This window comes from Rhinatrema bivittatum, chromosome 1 (genome assembly GCF_901001135.1).
Source record: "Rhinatrema bivittatum chromosome 1, aRhiBiv1.1, whole genome shotgun sequence".
NCBI lineage: Eukaryota > Metazoa > Chordata > Amphibia > Gymnophiona > Rhinatrematidae > Rhinatrema > Rhinatrema bivittatum.
The window spans coordinates 556,949,831-556,967,613 of record NC_042615.1 but is presented as its reverse complement, the minus strand read 5'-3'; the positions used below and the strand labels follow the sequence as shown (position 1 = coordinate 556,967,613).

Sequence of the window (17,783 nt, the reverse complement as noted above, 5' to 3'; positions counted from 1 at the left end):
TCGGTGAACCGGGTACTAACTTAGAAGTGTACTCAAGCGCCTAAGGAAGACAGTGGTGCACGGTACTAAGGAGGAGCATTCATAGAACGTCTGTACAATGTAAGGCTAATTAGAGATGAGAGACTGCTTACGATTAGCTAGATAGATTCATCTGAATATTTGAGTTAAGGGAAGGCTTGGTTGAAAAACCAGGTCTTGTGTCTCTTTAAAGGTGATCGAGCAACGTTCGAGACGGAGATCCGGGGGGAGCGAGTTCCATTGAGTTGGGCCGGCCATGGAGAGAGCTCTCTTCATTAACGAAGTTTTAATAGGAGTGGTCTGGAGAGTGTCTCTGTACGCTGATCTCACAGGTCTGGAGTGTGTGCGAGGTTGAAGTGGGATTTTAAGCTCCAGTGGGGTGATGTCATGAATGGCTTTGTGAATGATTGTTATTACTTTGTAGGCGATTCTGAATTTAATTGGGAGCCAGTGAAGGTTCCGCAGTATGGGTGTGATATGGTCTCTTTTATTGGTGTTGGTCAGAATTCTTGCTGAGGCATTTTGTAACATCTGTAATGGTTTGATGGTATTAGCCGGGAGGCCAAGTAGAAGTGAGTTGCAATAATCAATTTTTGAAAAGATGATTGCTTGGAGGACTGTCCGAAAATCTTGGAAGTGGAGGTCTCAGCCGTTTTAAGACTTGAAGTTTAAAGAAACAATCCTTTGTCGTGTTATTGATGAAACTTCTGCAGTTCAGTTGGAACTATGGTCTATAAAAATCTATAGGAACTACGGTCTATAAAATCTATAGGAACTACGGTCTATAAAAATCATTTTTGGATTGATTGATTTAAGAGATCTTTTAAGGGATCAAACATTCTGGCTGCTTTTTCTTTTCACTCAAACTTCAACCCTCCCCTCCTGTTTCCTTCAGGACAAAAAGCAGGGGGGAGGAACAACAAGGGGGGGGAGGGGCTGGATTAGGGATCATGCAGGCCTATTCAGTAAAAAGTGCGGGAGAGCCGGCGCTCCGTGTTGAGCGTCTGCTCTCCCGACGCACACCCAGACATCTCTCCTGGGCATGCGATTCTGTATTCAAATTGTCGCGCTAATAAGGAGGCGGCTGTCAGCAGGTCCGACAACCGACGCTCAATTTTACCGGCTTCGGTTTTCAAACCCGCTGACAGCAACGGGTTAGGAAAACAGACGCTGGTAAAATTGAGCCTCTATTTTTCTAACCCGCTCTGCTTTTCTGTACACTTTTCCCGGTTGTTTCAAACTTAATGCCTGCCCTTGGGCATTTTGCATGTGATGAGCGCTATTTAGGGAGTTGACTGTGCGTTTTTGAGGTGCTATTTACCCCTTACAGTATAAGGGGTAATAGGAGCGCTTTGAAAATGCGCATCCAAACGGGTGTTAAACGGTGCGCTCAGCCGAGCGCTCTGTACTGTATCGGCCTAATAGTGCTTCTCCTTCACTTTGCTCTGTCTGCTCCAGCCTAAACTTCACCCTGTGGTTCCCTACCTGCTACTCTAAGGCAGAAGGCAAGGAGCTGGAGCAGGAAGCAGAGCAAGAGCAGAGACTAAAGGCCGGCACCCTTATAGCTTTCTTCAGATGTTTGCATTAGGACATAGGGGAGTTTGGGTTTGTTGTTTGTGGGGCAGGTTTTAAATTATGCAGCAACATACTAATTAGGTGGTTTCTTTCAGCTGCAAAATTGCAGGAGCCTGGAGACACTGTTTATAAGCTTTGCTAAAATACCTTACTGCCCATAGTACTGAATGAGCCTTGGTTGCAAACCAGTGAAAGGAAAGCCAAAGATCAACTAGGATCTGTAGCACTGCACAAGAAGTATATTGGGCCATACAATCCTTATCCACCCTCATATGTTCCATATAATACTTTCAGGCAGAGAAGAACATGCAAATATAAGGCAAAAACCAGTGCCACAGTATTAATTTTCCTTGCTTTAACATTTTTGCAGTATGCATGGAATACCATTTCTGCTTAGTTGGTTATAGGTTTTTGACAGCTGGAAAATTTGAGTCTGTACATATGAAAGCAAAGTATATAGTTTTATTCCTGATTATTCCGATATAGGTACCCCAATATAAATTCACCAGCTCCCTATGTTTTATTTTACATAATGTTTGTGAGAGACAGCTATAACATGAACTGTTCTAATATGTGGTAATTTGAGTATAATCATAGTCCGTTGATCAGATACATCAGCGAAAAGAGAAAGATCCAAGTGGTATAGTGAAATTGAAAGGTGGTAATGATCAATGTGTGGAGGGAGACGAAGAAATGGCAGAAATATTAAACGAATACTTCAGCTCTGTGTTCACTAAAGAAGACCCTGGAGAAGGACCATCTCTACACAACAAAAAACTGGTGGGAAGTGGAATAGATGAAAATCCTTTTACAGTAGAAAATGTGTGGGAAGAGCTAAAGAACCTGAAAGTGGACAAAGCCATGGGGCCTGATGGGATTCATCCAAGGATATTGAGGGAGCTCAGAGATGTTCTGGCAGCTCCGCTGTGTGACCTGTTCAATAGATCCCTAGAAACGGGAGTGGTGCCGAGTGATTGGAGAAGAGCGGTGGTGGTCCCGCTTCACAAGAGTGGGAACAGGGAGGAGGCTGGCAACTACAGACCGGTCAGCCTCACTTTGGTGGTGGGAAAAGTAATGGAGTCACTGCTGAAAGAGAGAATAGCGAACTATCTACAGTCCGGAGAATTGATGGACCAGAGGCAACATGGATTCACCAGGGGAAGATCCTGTCAGACAAATCTGATTGACTTTTTTGACTGGGTAACCAAGGAATTGGATCGAGGAAGAGCGCTCGATATCATATACTTGGATTTCAGCAAAGCTTTTGACACGGTTCCGCACAGGAGACTGGTGAATAAAACGAGAAGCTTGGGAGTGAGTGCCGAGGTGGTGACCTGGATTGCAAATTGGTTGACGGACAGAAGACAATGTGTGATGGTAAATGGAACCTTCTCTGAAGAGAGAGCGGTTTTAAGTGGTGTACCGCAAGGATCGGTGTTGGGACCGGTCCTGTTCAATATCTTTGTGAGCGACATTGCGGACGGGATAGAAGGCAAGGTTTGTCTTTTCGCGGATGACACTAAGATCTGCAACAGAGTGGACACGCCGGAAGGAGTGGAGAGAATGAGACGGGATCTAAGGAAACTGGAAGAGTGGTCGAAGATATGGCAGCTGAGATTCAATGCCAAGAAGTGCAAAGTCATGCATATGGGGAGTGGAAACCCAAATGAACTGTATTCAATGGGGGGGGAAAGGCTGATGTGCACGGAGCAGGAGAGGGACCTTGGGGTGATAGTGTCTAATGATATGAAGTCTGCGAAACAATGCGACAAGGCGATAGCAAAAGCCAGAAGAATGCTGGGCTGCATAGAGAGAGGAATATCGAGTAAGAAAAGGGAAGTGATTATTCCCTTGTACAGGTCCTTGGTGAGGCCTCACCTGGAGTACTGTGTTCAGTTCTGGAGACCGTATCTACAAAAAGACAAAGACAAGATGGAAGCGGTACAGAGAAGGGCGACCAGGAAGGTGGAGGATCTTCATCGGATGACGTACGAGGAGAGATTGAAGAATCTAAATATGTACACCCTGGAGGAAAGGAGGAGCAGAGGCGATATGATACAGACTTTCAGATACTTGAAAGGTTTTAATGATCCAAAGACAACGACAAACCTTTTCCGTAGGAAAAAAATCAGCAGAACCAGGGGTCACGATTTGAAGCTCCAGGGAGGAAGATTCAGAACCAATGTTAGGAAGTATTTCTTCACAGAGAGGGTGGTGGATGCCTGGAATGCCCTTCCGGAGGATGTGGTGAAGACCAGAACTGTGAAGGACTTCAAAGGGGCGTGGGATAAACACTGTGGATCCATAAAGTCAAGAGGCCGCCAATGAAGAGTGGGTGACTCGCCAGAATGATGGCTACTGCCTGGAGACAATACCCTTATTCAATAAACGTACACATGCTTACTGTGACTCCAACATCGTTCTAGCTTCAACAGCAAGAGGAAATGTGGAATAAAGGATCTGCACTCACAAAGGGGGGAGTAGCTTGCTTGTTACGGCGGTTACTACCCCAAACCAAATAAGCCTGTTACTTCAATTTCTATGCATATACAGCATAGTTCTCTGCTTCAACGGCAGGGGAGAAGAAAAAACTGATACTACACACATCCAGCAGAGCTCTCTGCTTCAACAGCAGGGGAGAAGAAAAAAGGGTTCGCACTCACAAAGCGGGGAGTAGCTGGCTTGTTACGGCGGTTACTACCCCCAAACCAAATGTGCCTGATACTTCACTTTCGATGCATATCCAGCATGGCTCTCTGCTTCAACAGCATGGGAGAAGAATAAACTGATACTTCAAGCATATCCAGCATAGCTCCCTGCTTCAACGGCAGGGGAGAAGAAAAACAACCAATAAGGGCTGCATAACATAGTCTGAGTAAAACAAATAAGCATGGGTGTAGCTTGCTTATTGCGGCGGTTACTACCCCTACTACCCCTAACTTATCAAGCTAGATATTTCACTTGGATGCAGCTCCATCACTGCTTTCTACATTAATGGTGGGGGTGGAAGGGAAATAGAAACAAGAGCTAAGAGAAACAGATAAGTATGAGAGAAAAAAGTGTGTGAAGCTTGCTGGGCAGACTGGATGGGCCGTTTGGTCTTCTTCTGCCGTCATTTCTATGTTTCTATAATATGGTTCTTCTCTCATTCATATCTCTCTTAAATAAAAGTACACAGTTCAATTTTTAAGATATCAAAAACTAATTTCCTGTGTTGAAAACCTTTTTATTGTCATACTTCTTACCCCCGACACAGTGTTGTGTTTCATGGTGAATTTCTGTTGTCATATGTTGCTGTTTCACCTGGCTTGGGACTGTTCAATTTTGATTTTTGAGGTAATGTTCACCTAAACAGGATCCCAAAGTGCTTCAATACTTAAAAATCACATTCCCCTTTTGGGGTTGATGAGCTGCTTAATACGTTTCTGTCATCCATACTACATGATAGCTTTTTAGAGAAAATAAGGCCCAATTTTTTTTTCTTTTTATAGTGCTATGCCAGTGATACACTAAATGTTTGAATTCTTTGTCCAGCATCATTTAGCATGAGGTATTAGGAGATAAAGGGGCCAATTCAATATGGGCACGCTGAAAAAAGGGTGTTCTTAATGCGCGCCCATCTTCTTAATGGGTGCCCATCCACCTTTCCCAGGCACGAGATGCAATAGGGAAAGAAGCTGCTGCGTTAAAAAGGAGGTAATAAGGGAAACTGGGCCTCCCCCGGCGCCCAGGAGAGGTGGCTGTAAGAGCAGGTTAGGAAAACGGACACTCAATACACACGTCTGGTTTCTCCCACTTCTAGCCTAGACTGTGTATATCGTGCGCCCTGAAATTGTTTTTTTTTCCTGGTCTCGCCTTTTTTTTTTTTTTTGTGGTCTTCATACAGCTTTCTGTGGTTCCTCCTACTTGGTATCGTAATGATACTTTGTATAAGGAACCACAGAAAGAATGTGTTTTTTTTGTTGAGCCCTTAAGTGTGTAATGACTTAACGCATGCCCCGGGCTGGCATTAAATTTTCCTTTTCTAGCGTGTAGCAGATGGACTCAGGACTAATGGGTATAGTAAGCGCGTGTCTATGTCTGCCCTAGTACATATACCCCTGCAGGAAGTGCAGCTCCTCAGTATTTTCCGTCTCCATAGCAGTTAGGGACTCTATGCACGCTCACACAGCATTAGAGTAATTTTACCAAAGAAAACCAAATTAAGAAGAAATCTTACCTCTACAGACGTGCCCCGCTCTCCTGCGGTGACACCCATTGGGTCCTCCCCCAGTTGAGAATTCCCGAGGTGATTTCCACGATCCCTCGGAGGTAAGCCTCGGTCCGGCGGCCAACCCTCGGCAGGGACCTAGCGCCTGACATCGGGTGAGGCTGAGAGGCAGCGAGTGCAACCTCGAGCGTGGTGGTGAAGGTATTTCCCTCTCCCCCCGCAGCCGGAGACCACCCGGAATGAGACCGGGAAGCACCAAGACAAGGTAAGGTAGAAATCTATTTAAAAGTCTCCAGTCTCCGAAGCTCGAGGAGATGCACAGGTCGCCAGCCGAGACCAGTGCCACCGGGTTGATCTGCCCTAGCAGGGCTAGACCCTGGTCAGATCCGAGGGTCCTCCCATGTGAAGACCCTCCGAGGTGGTCGCCATATTGTCCGTGTGGTCGTCGTCACTATCTTGCTCTGTTCGCCGCCCTGTCCGCCGTTCCGATCCGTGCGCACAGAGATGAGCCGTGCGCACAAATACCTTGTGCGCACGACGTTGCGCGCCCATGTACCGGGCGCACAAGCGACGCGCATAGGCACGCGCTTACTGTGCCAGGCGCATAACTTCGACCTGTGCGCACAACAGCGCGCACATCTCCCTGAGCGCGCACCAAACCTACGTGCACAACTTCAACGCACACCGGAGCACACAACTGTATTTTACGCGCACAACCCATGGCACCACCGGAAAAGAAACTCAAGGCTCAGGGCCTTTGCCCAGCATGCCACATTAGAGCCACACAGCATGAGGACACTGCCCTGTGTATACAGTGCGAAGAGGCCCTAGGGGATCCAATTCATGGCCCTCCTCAGCCGGTACTGGGCTCCAGCCTCTCGAGCAGTACACTGGACCTAGCATTGCACAGTGGGAGCCCCCTCAAATGGGGCTCCCCAGGGACACGGCACCCCTTAGTCTAGACCCAGCATCTATCTCCTGGGTGGAATTCTTCAAAGGTCTGCATACCTTCGTCCATATGCAACCGGGGCCTCCTATTATACGGCCACAGGCTCTACCAAAGTACCTCAACATACCGGGACCCTCTACGCCCAGGGAAGTGATCCCACTGCCCAGAAGCCCCACCTTCGGGGACACGGACAACTCAGATGAGGATTCAGAACCCCTGGAGGAAGGGGAACTCCCTCCAGGGAGAGAGCCCCACCGAACCATGAGACGCTTCTTCACCAAGGACGAGCTTCCAGACCTGGTCACACGCAGCTTAAAAGAGTTTGCTATCCCGGGCACAAGTGCCTCGGGGGAACCTAAGATGAACCCACTATTAGAGGGACTCCGTCAGACCTCCTGCCATTTCCCACTATTACAAGCCGTCCAGCAACTAATTGACCTGGAATGGGATGCCCCAGAAACTACATTCAAAGGGGGCCGGGCTCTGGCAGCCATGTACCCTCTGGACCCAGCCACCAAAGATCTGGCATGTCCGAAAGTGGATGCCATGGTCTGTGCAGTCTCAAAGCGCACTACTATCCTGGTGGAGGGAGGAGCAGCACTCAAGAATGCTCAAGACAGATGTCTGGAATCTATCCTCAAACAGTCCTTTGACGTTTCCGCTATGTCTTTACAGATCGCGGCCTGCTGTGCCGTGGTGACACGCGCCTACTTAGCACAGACTAGGAACAACACTCCTGTGGAGGCCCAGGAACCAGCTGTATCATTCCTCGCGGACGCCGCTTCTGATCTGGTACGCACAGCAGCTAGAGGTGTATCATCCACCATGGCAGCCAGAAGACAAATCTGGCTCCGAAACTGGTCGGCCGACGCATCCTCCAAAATGAGACTCACAAGGATGCCTTTCAAGGGAACACTCCTGTTCGGAAGCGAACTAGAGAAACTAGCCAACAAATGGGGCAAGTCCCCACTGCCGCGGCTACCGGAGGACAGGAATAAGAGAAACCAGCGATCCTTCCCCCGAATCTCCAGGATCAGAGGATCACAGCGCTTCAACCCATATAGAAGAACATATCAAGCGGCCCGCCCCACAGGCCGGAGCCAGTCCTTTCGGAACAAGCACAACAAAAGGGGAGCCAGCTCGGGCTCAGGCCCCAGCTGCACCCCACAATGAAAATCAGCCGACCCATCCAAAGGAAGAAGCCATAGGGGTCAGACTTGCCCTATTCTACCAAAGATGGGTCAAGATAACTTCGGACAAATGGGTCCTATCCATCATTCGAGAGGGATATTACCTGGATTTCCACCACCTCCCTCCGGACAAGTTTGTGGAATCTCCCTGCCACGACCCTTCCAAGAGGATGGCAGTGGAAGCTACACTGACCAGATTGCTAGCCTTAGAGGCTATAACACCGGTGCCTCCACAACAAATAAATACTGGACATTATTCCATCTATTTTATCATCCCCAAGAAAGAAGGAACGTTCAGACCCATCCTGGACCTCAAGGTGGTCATCCATCACCTGAAGATTCCTTGCTTCCGCATGGAAACCCTACGCTCGGTAATAAGGGCGATACAACCGGGAGAGTTCCTTACATCCCTGGATCTATCGGAAGCCTACCTACACATTCCAATCCATCAAGAGCATCAGTGTTTGCTACGCTTCTCGATCCTGGACCGTCACTACCAGTTCTGGGCACTACCTTTCGGGTTAGCCACTGCACCCTCGACATTCACCAAGATCATAGTGGAGGTGGCAGCAACACTGAAGAAGGAAGGAATCCGCATGCACCCTTATCTAGACGATTGGCTGATCAGAGTGAAATCCCCAGAGGAAAGCCACCAGGCAACCAACAGAGTCAAAACTCTACTGGAGAGCCTTGGGTGGGTGATTAACACAAACAAGAGCTGCCTGCAGCCCTCCCAATCTCTAGAATACTTGGGAGACTGGTTCGACACCAAACAAGAGAAGGTCATCCTGACACCGACAAGGAGATCAAAACTGATGACCCAGTTATGAACCCTGTTGAGCGAACTTCGCCCACAGCATGGGATTACCTACAAGTCCTCGGCCTCATGGCATCCACACTGGAAGTAGTGCCATGGGCACAAGCTCACATGAGACCCCTACAACGCTCGCTACTATCACGATGGAATCCACTGTCCCAGAACTACACCGTACGTCTTCAGCTCCCGGACAGAGCTCGGGCCCAACTACGATGGTGGCTACAAGAAGCCAGGGAACGAGACTATCCTCACCACCCTGGATCCTACTCATCAAGGATGCCAGCCTACGAGGATGGGGAGCACACTGCTAGGAGCTAACCACCCAAGAGCAATGGAACAAAGAAGAGTCGGGATGGAACATCAATCGCCTAGAAACCCGGGCAGTCAGACTAGCCTGCCTAAGGTTCGTTCTCAGACTCCAAGACAAAGTGGTCAGAGTAATGTCAGACAACGCCACAACAGTGGCCTACATCAACCGTCAGGGAGGAACCAGAAGTCAACAGGTGTCTCTGGAAATGGACCTCCTAATGTCATGGGCGGAAGTGAATCTTCAAGAGATCTCGGCTGTCTACATCGCCGGGAAAGACAACGTCACTGCGGACTACCTCAGCAGAGAAAGTCTAGATCCAGGAGAATGGAGGCTGTCGACCACAGCATTCCAATTGATAGTAAACCATTGGGGAACCCCAACCATGGACCTCCTGGCAAACCGGTCCAACGCCCAAGTACCCAGTTTCTTCAGCCGCAGGTGGGAACCCCAGTCCCAGGGAATCGATACCCTGGTACAGACCTGGCCACAGGAGACTCTGTTGTACGCTTTCCCACCGTGGCCCCTATTGGGCGCATCATCCACAAGATAGAACACCACAGGGGACCAGTACTTCTAGTGGCCCCGGACTGGCCAAGAAGACCGTGGTACGCAGACATGTAAAGACTACTGACAGGGAGCCCCCTGCCGCTACCTCGACACAGAGACCTGCTCCAACAGGGACCGATCCTCCACGAGGATCCAGCTCGATTCTCTCTTACGGTCTGACCATTGAGAGGACTCGCCTAAGGAAGAGCGGATACTCGGGGGCAGTAATTGACACCCTACTCCGAGCATGCAAGTTCTCCACATCCCTAACACACATAAGGATTTGAAGAGTATTCGAAGCCTGGTGCGAGAATCGCGACACTACCACGTTCAGTCAAAATTCCTGTGATTTTGGAATTCCTGCAGAACGGCCTACACAAGGGATTGTCTCTCAACTCCATCAAGGTACAGGTGGCTGCATTGTCATGCTACGGAACCAAGAGTGAGAGCGGCAGCATAGCCTCTCACCCGGATGTCTCCCGCTTTCTGAAAGGAGTCAAGCAGATCCGACCACCCCTGAAGTGGCCGGTGCCGCTTTGGAACCTCTACCTGGTCCTAGATTTCCTAGCAGGAACCTCCTTCAGACCTCTCTGCGGCCTGTCTCTCCGACTATTAACACTGAAGACAGCCTTCCTGCTGGCAGTCTGTTCGGCCCGTCGTATATCCGAACTACAAGCACTGCCGAGAGCTGTTCCTCAGACTCACCCGGGGAACCATCCAGTTACGCACAGTTCCATCGTTCCTCCCCAAAGTGGTGTCTCACTTCCATCTCAACCAAACCATCTCGCTACCATCGCCAGATGAGCATAAGAATTCAGAAGAGGCTCAAAGTCTACACCATCTCAACATCGGCAGGCTCCTAGTCCGATACCTGGAAAGGTCGGAATCCATACGAAAGACGGACCATCTATTTGTCCTTCACAGCGGGAAGAAGCAAGGGGAAGCGGCCTCGTGAGCAACCATAGCCCGCTGGATCAAAAACGTCATCAAGGTGGCCTACATAGAAGCAGGCAAGCCACCGCCTTTACAAGTCAAGGCCCATTCTACTAGAGCCCAGGCAATATCCTAGGCGGAAACCAAGACGCTGTCACCCGCCGAGATCTGCAGGGTGGCGACATGGTCCTCCATCCACACCTTCTCTAGGTTTTACTGCCTTGATGTTCAGGCTTGGGAGGACACAGCATTTGCAAGGACAGTACTAAGTGGGTCACGGGCAGCCTCCCACCCGGTTCGGGAGTAGCTTTTATACATCCCATTGGTCCTGAGTCCATCTGCTACATGCTAGGAAATGGAGAAATTACTTACCTGATAATTTCGTTTTCCTTAGTGATCAGGTAAGTAATTTCTCCAATATTAAACAGGTGAATTGGTCACACGGTCATTTTTTTGCATCCTGGGGTAATGGCTAATAGCCTTATCTACATGAGTTTTCATGTGATGAGCACTATTAGCTATAAGCTAGATTTTAAAGGGCGTGCAGTTCCTGGCGTGTCGCCGCGTGCATGTTATAAAATACGATATGCACATGCGCGCCCGATTTTCGGCACGTGCGGGTTGGGGTGATTTAAAAAATATACGTGCGATGACGCAATTGGCCTGTTCCCAGTTCCCTCCCAGTCCACTCCAATTAAGGAGCGGACTGGGAGGGAACTTCCCTATCACCCTACCTTCTCTGCCTCCTTTTTTCCCTCTCCTCCCTGACCACTAAACCTAGCCTACCTATCCTTTTTTTTTTTTTGCAGTACTTACTTCCTCTTCAGAGGAGAAGTAAGTTCCGCGCACAGGCCAGCAGCTGGCGCGCTTCCCCGGGACAGCTTCTAATGGTGCTGTCCCGACACTTCTGCATGTATGTATGTATGTATGTATGTATTTATTTATTTATTTATTTATTTTAAATTCTTATATACCGACGTTCCTGTATAGAATACAGATCACACCGGTTTACAATGAAACAGAACAGTCGCTTGGGAGCAATACAAGGAACATTTAAAACAAGTAGAATAAAACTTCAGTATAGGTTAAAAATTGGGGTATATTCCAGTAAAGACAGGGAAACTAGGTGGCTGTTAAATATTAGGTGGAGGACTCACTTTGAAGAGCTAGGTAAGGGAAAAGCATTGGGATACAAATTGAGAACTGGTGAGTTACAGGTTACGACATATGTAGTTAAATGCCGGTTGCATGTTACAGGATTGCTTGATCAGGTAAGATAATGCCTTAAATCAGCAGGTCTAGGATGCAAAGAGGGGATAGACTATAGAATAATGCCTTAAGAGGCTTGACATGTAGGGGGCAGATGAAGTAAGATAGGTTTGAACGTGGGCCCCGGATAAGTTCTGGGAGGACAAGTTCGAAAGTACGGCGTGGTCTTGTCCGAGGAGCGGCTTCAGGGAGAGCTTATCTCTCCGGCGAGGCTTGGCTGAAAAGCCACATTTTAAGGTTTTTTTTTAATGTCTGAGGGCAGGGTTCTAGGCGGAGATCCGGTGGAAGCGAATTCCAGAGAGTGGGACCCGCTGTTGATAAGGCTTGCTTCCTCAGGGAGGTTTTAGCAGGGGGGGCATAAAGTGTGCCTTTGTATGCTCCTCTGATAGGTCTGTCCGATGTGTGCGGTCGTAGTTGGATGCTTAGCTTGAGGGGGGAGATGTTGTGAATGTCCTTGTGAATCATCATGAGGACTTTGAAAAGAATCCTAAATTTGATGGGTAACCAGTAGAGTGTCTGAAGGATGGGAGTGATGTGCTCTCTTTTGTTTGAGTTGGTGAGAATCCTGGCGGTGGTGTTCTGAACCATCTGCAGGGGTTTGATGGTGATCGCAGGGATACCAAGAAGCAGGGAGTTGCAATAGTCAACTTTCGTTAGGATGATGGATTGAAGCACCAGACGGAAGTCTCGGAAGTGAAGGAGAGGTTTCAGTTTTTTGAGAACTTGCAATTTGAAGAAGCATTCTTTTGTGGTATTTTGTACAAATTGTTTAAGCTTTAGTTGGTTATCAAGCAGAACCCCTAAATCTCTAATAGAAGGTAAGTGATTAATAGATGTTTGGCAAATTGGGAGGAGCTTGGGGAGTTGAGAAGAAAGTTGTTTTCGTCCCGCGATATGATGAGAATCTCCGTCTTATTGGTATTGAGGACGAGGTTTAGGCTGGTTAGAAGGAGGTTGATTGCTTGAAGACAGTTTTTTGAAGAGAGTCTGTGATTGGGAGAAGAATCTGGACATCGTCCGCATAGAGGTAGTGCGTTAGTTTGAGGTTTGTGAGTAACTGGCAGAGGGGGAGCAGGTAGATGTTGAAGGGGGTGGGTGAAAGGGATGAACCCTGGGGAACTCCCAGGTTGGATCTGATTGCGTGAGATACTTTATTGTTGATTCTGACCTTGAAGAATCTGTTGTCGAGGAAGGATTTGAACCAGCTGAATGCAACTCCCTTAATGCCTAAGTCTGACAGACGCTCTAATAGGATAGAATGATTCACAGTGTCAAAGGCCGCAGATAGATCTAGAAGCGCTAGGAGGTAAGGTTGTTTTTTTTTCCAGGTTTAGAAGGATGGTGCCCGAGAGGGAAGTTAGAAGGGACGCTGGGGTAGATTTTATAATTTAGCGCGAACGCGTACTTTTGTTCGCGCACCAGGGGCCCCTCACCGCCTCCAATCCGAGGGCCCCTTTCCCGGCCACGCGCATATCTGCCCATACACCACTCAGATTGGAGGCGGTGTATGGGCAGATATGCGTGTGGCCGGGCCATTTCTGAAATGTGCTTGGCACGCGCATGGCCCGGCCACGTGCGTATCTGCCAGGATTTGTGCACGCCAGCGATTAAAGATTTGCCCTTATTTGCGCATTTTGGAAGTGCTAATCCCATTATTGCATTGAGCACTAGATTAGCACGTCCAATAGAGAGTTAACTGGTGCGCTGACCTAAGCACCTGACATTGCATCGGCCTTAAAGTAACTTTCTCAAGACAATAGTCTGTGGCAAAGCATAGGCTCATATCCCAGGATTTCTTTTGATTGTGCTACACCCAGTACTTCCCACCTACCACCCCACCGTAATGCAGTGGCAAATACACTGGAATTTAGCTCCCACTACAAAGTTTGCTACTGGCTAAAGAATCCCAGCAAACTCCTCCTGCTTCTGACTCGCTGTCCACGCTCCTTTCCTCTATTGCCACTGCTCCTCTTCACTCATAGATGCTGGCCTCTGGCAGCTGCTCCTTCTCTTCTCTTCTCTTCTGCAATCCCCTCTGCTGAGCCATGCCAGGCGGCTGCCTGACTCAGTAAACGGGGTCCTGCACTACGGGAGCGGAGGGTGCAGCAGTGGGCCAGAGAAATATAGTTGCTGGAGGATGAATAAAGTTTGGTGGGGAGACTGGAGGAAGGACGCATGAGAGGGTTAGAGAATGACGGGTGAAAGGTTAGAGGGGGTGAGGCTGAAGTTGAAGAAGAGGCTGGCAGAGCAGGGAGAAATATGAAGCTTTAGGGAATGGGAAGACTGCAGGATAGGTATGGGGGGAGGCTTTGGGATGGAAGATGGAGAGAGAGAAGGTGGTATAAAAGATAAAGGAGCAGGCATGAGAAGAAATAGGGACACAAATGACCATAAAAAAAATTCACTTACAAGAGGTTGGAAAATCTTATTTTTAAAGGAAAATAAGTTTGCATATTAAAATGTTTAACTTTATGAAAATATGCCACAGGGTATCAAGAACTATGCTGCAGAATTTTCTTATTCTTACCACAGAATCTGCCCCTGAGCTTCCTCAGGAAACTGGGGGGAGCCTTCTCTTTAACCCACAGGTCTGGGTCATCCGTTTGTAGATCACGTAGTCAGCTGAGAAGCAGCATATCATCTAGCACAGCCAGCACTGTCCTTGGGGGACTGTCAATTTTCCTAAGTAGCCGCAAACCATTTACCTATCACTGCTAGGCAGGATGGACCTGCTTGTGAAAGTGTGGGATCATTGCATTTCAACCTGAAAAAGAGGCTTTCAAATTGTTGTTGTTGCCAAGTCAGCAGTGTACCAAGAAGAGTTTCAGTAATTTAGGTGACTGTAGAGCTAGCAGAATTGATTCCTTTCTTTCTTACTGGTTGTTATTTCATTGTCAAAGTTCATTAACCTTAGCCTTGCTCAACCACTGATATCCGGCATGCATCTTATGAGCAGAAAGGTTTATTTGCAGCAGCAGGCTCAGTTAACCAGTTGGTTAATTTGGGTTTTATAGCTCTACACAGAAGACATTGTTAGTGTCAATGTTTTATTTTGTTAAAAAAAACAAAACAAAAAAACCTCTTGCATGGATGTTCTATATTATGGATGGAAATACAGTGGGGTTGAGTTGAACTCATTTTCAATAGAAGCCTATGCCGCTGTTTAACATCGATGCTGTTGTAATTAAAATATGAAAACATAAGCAGCTGAAGTGCAAAGCCTGAGAAGGAGACTATTAAAATTGGTGAATATGGCTAGAAGGGAAGACATAGTGTTTGGATTTATTCTTTAAAAAAAAAAAAAAGGTGAAAGTGTTACTGCTGCCTTAACACTGGTGCTGTCATTCATTTTGCCGACTGTTCTAATCTCTAAACAATAAAGTAGCATTTGTCTTTTATTCCAAAGGTAGCTGTGCTCGCAGCATGCTTCTCCGCATCTTATTTCAAGGAGACCCTTGAATGGCAACTTGATATTGACATTTTAGGGGATTGAGGGCAAGGATAATTTAATAGACAGTTAAGTAGATCATCTGCTTGCTGAGGATCATTATGCCTGTGTAAAGGACTAGGAAATGGATGCACTGAAATCAGAGCAATGAGGCTAACTTAGTTTGGATTTTATGGCGAACAAGGGCTTAGGCAGCACCCGATGATATCCCGGATGCTTATTTCTAAATACTGTAGCAAAAAAGAACTGCCCAGCATGATTTTATTTCCGGAAATATGTGAAGTCAAACGGAAAATGAACTTCTCCCACCCCATTGTACATTTCAGCATGAGGTCTTTTTGTATGAAAATGCACTTGCCTCCAAATTTGTGTATATTTTAAAATGGCTAAAAATCATGTCAGTCTACTAATTGGACTAATCTAATTTTTTAGGACAGTGATGGAGACAAAAGTGATGACAATTTGGTTGTGGATGTGTCCAATGAGGTAATGGTCTTTTCTTCTAATTAGTTTACATAGAAGCTGTAGCAGATGACCCAAACATCAGTGTACATTAGTGCCTGCAAGCGAAAATGTGAATGCGTCTGACTGCCATATAAGAGGATATGTAATAAATACATAAAGAGGCAGGATGAATATTTGGGGCTTCAGTAGATGAGGAATGTGTGTTGTTTTTTTTTTCTCCTGTCTTTTATGGTTGCTACTCTCTAAATCCCAGCCCAAGTTGTGAAGTGGATGTGAAGCTTCACCTTAAAGTAAAAAAACTTAAATAAACCACCTTCCATCTTCCACAATATCATCAAGGTAGTTTTTGTTTTGTTTTTTTTTCAGGGAGGGGGGGGGGGTTTAGGTTGCAGATTGTCTACATTGGGACAGAGTCTGTGGGTACTTTTTTACCCTTAGACTTTGCACTGAGTTTCACCAAGAGAGTGCACACATTTTCCCTTTTTGAAATTTTCTGTGGGTATAAAGTACGTATGGACTTTTTGTACCTACTTTTTTGTGCAAGTAGGTGTTCTACAGGAAATAACGTGACTAGCCTGGAAAATATAATACATGAGGGGTACAGTCCTATGTGTGGCCTAAAACATGACCTGGGAATGCCTATGCTAAATGCAGCTAAAAATCTGTGCGGTGTTCCCCATGTGTTCCCATCGAGGGAGAGTACCTGTGTAAATTCCATAGGCTGAAGCCTGCTGGTACTTTTTTTTGTCTGTAGACTTTAGCTGGAATTTTCAAAGTGGATTTATGCGCAGTAAAGTCCCTCCCCCACACCCCGGTACCTTTTATCTAAAGGCACTTTTTTTTTTTTTTTCATCTTTAATACTGTGAATTAGTTGGGCTTTTTTTTTTTTTCCTTGCTGCAGGAGATATCGTGGGCTAAATTTTGACATCCTGAGATGATGGGAAGGTCTCCCATTTCTGTTTCATGTATGGCATAAGGATGGGGGGAGGCCTCTCTTTGGCTAGGATTGAAGCACAAAGCCTGAGCAATTTAGCTGAGAATGTTTGCTCCATGACCCTTTAACTGAGATAGCGAGTATTCTCAATGGGCCGGATTTTAAAAGGGTTACGCGTATAAGGTACGTGCATAACCCTTTTAAAACCCTCCCTGCGCGCGCCGAGCCTATATTGCATAGGCTCGGCGGCGCGCAAGTCCTGGGGCTTGCAAAAAGGGGCGGTCGGGGGCGTGGCCAGGGGGCGTGGTTTTGGATCGGGGGCATGTTCGGGGGAGTGTGGGCAGTCCAGGGGCGTGGCCGAGTGCCCCGACACAGCGGCCTGTTTCGGGGCCTGCCGGCGTAAGTTACTACTGCCCGGAGGCAGTAGTAACTTTTCAGATAAAGGTAGGGGGGGGGGGTCTAGATAGGGCCGGGAGGGTGGGTTAGGTAGGGGAAGGGAGGGGAAGGTGTGGGGGGGTGGAAGGAAAGTTCCCTCCGAGGCCGCTCCGATTTCAGAGCAGCCTCGGAGGGAAATGGTAGCACGCGCAGGGCTCGGCGCGCGCAAGTTGCACAAATGTGCACCCCCTTGCGCTCGCCGACCCCAGATTTTATAAGATACGCGCGGCTACACGCGTATCTTATAAAATCCGGTGTACTTTTGTTCGCGCGCACGTAGAATTATAAAATCTACCCCGATATGATGTGGAGGTTAACATCCTGCCAACTGACCCACCTCCCTGCTGAAAAAAAGGAAAGTAAAGGTAGGGAGGGCCTGTAGTATTGAGGTGCAGAAAATGCAGCGTCTAGATTCGTCCCATTGTTTTCTGTGAAAATCAATTGATTGGAAGAATCATCGTAACTACTTCCACTGTGTGGTTTCATACTGCATGTTTTCTTCTGCAGAGGAGAAAACTGTATTCTACAAAATAGAAAAATAATTTTCGACTTCTTCAGGGAGACATTAATGTTGATGCACATGCTTGTAGATTATCATGCATTCTAGCTTTACCTGGAGTTCCAATTTTAAAATGTCATTCATAGTTTGAATTCAAAACTTTTGGTGCGTTTCCAAACCCACA

The 17,783-nt window shown here is 47.3% G+C and overlaps 1 protein-coding gene across 1 annotated transcript in view; it reads left to right on the top strand.

The window, feature by feature from the left end:
- The window catches only part of TLE1 (TLE family member 1, transcriptional corepressor), a 314,217-nt gene that overhangs the window by 202,950 nt on the left and 93,484 nt on the right, over positions 1 to 17,783 (top strand). Inside the window, 1 exon segment of the mRNA XM_029616666.1 lies at positions 15,698 to 15,751. Coding sequence (XP_029472526.1) covers positions 15,698 to 15,751 — 54 coding nt within the window.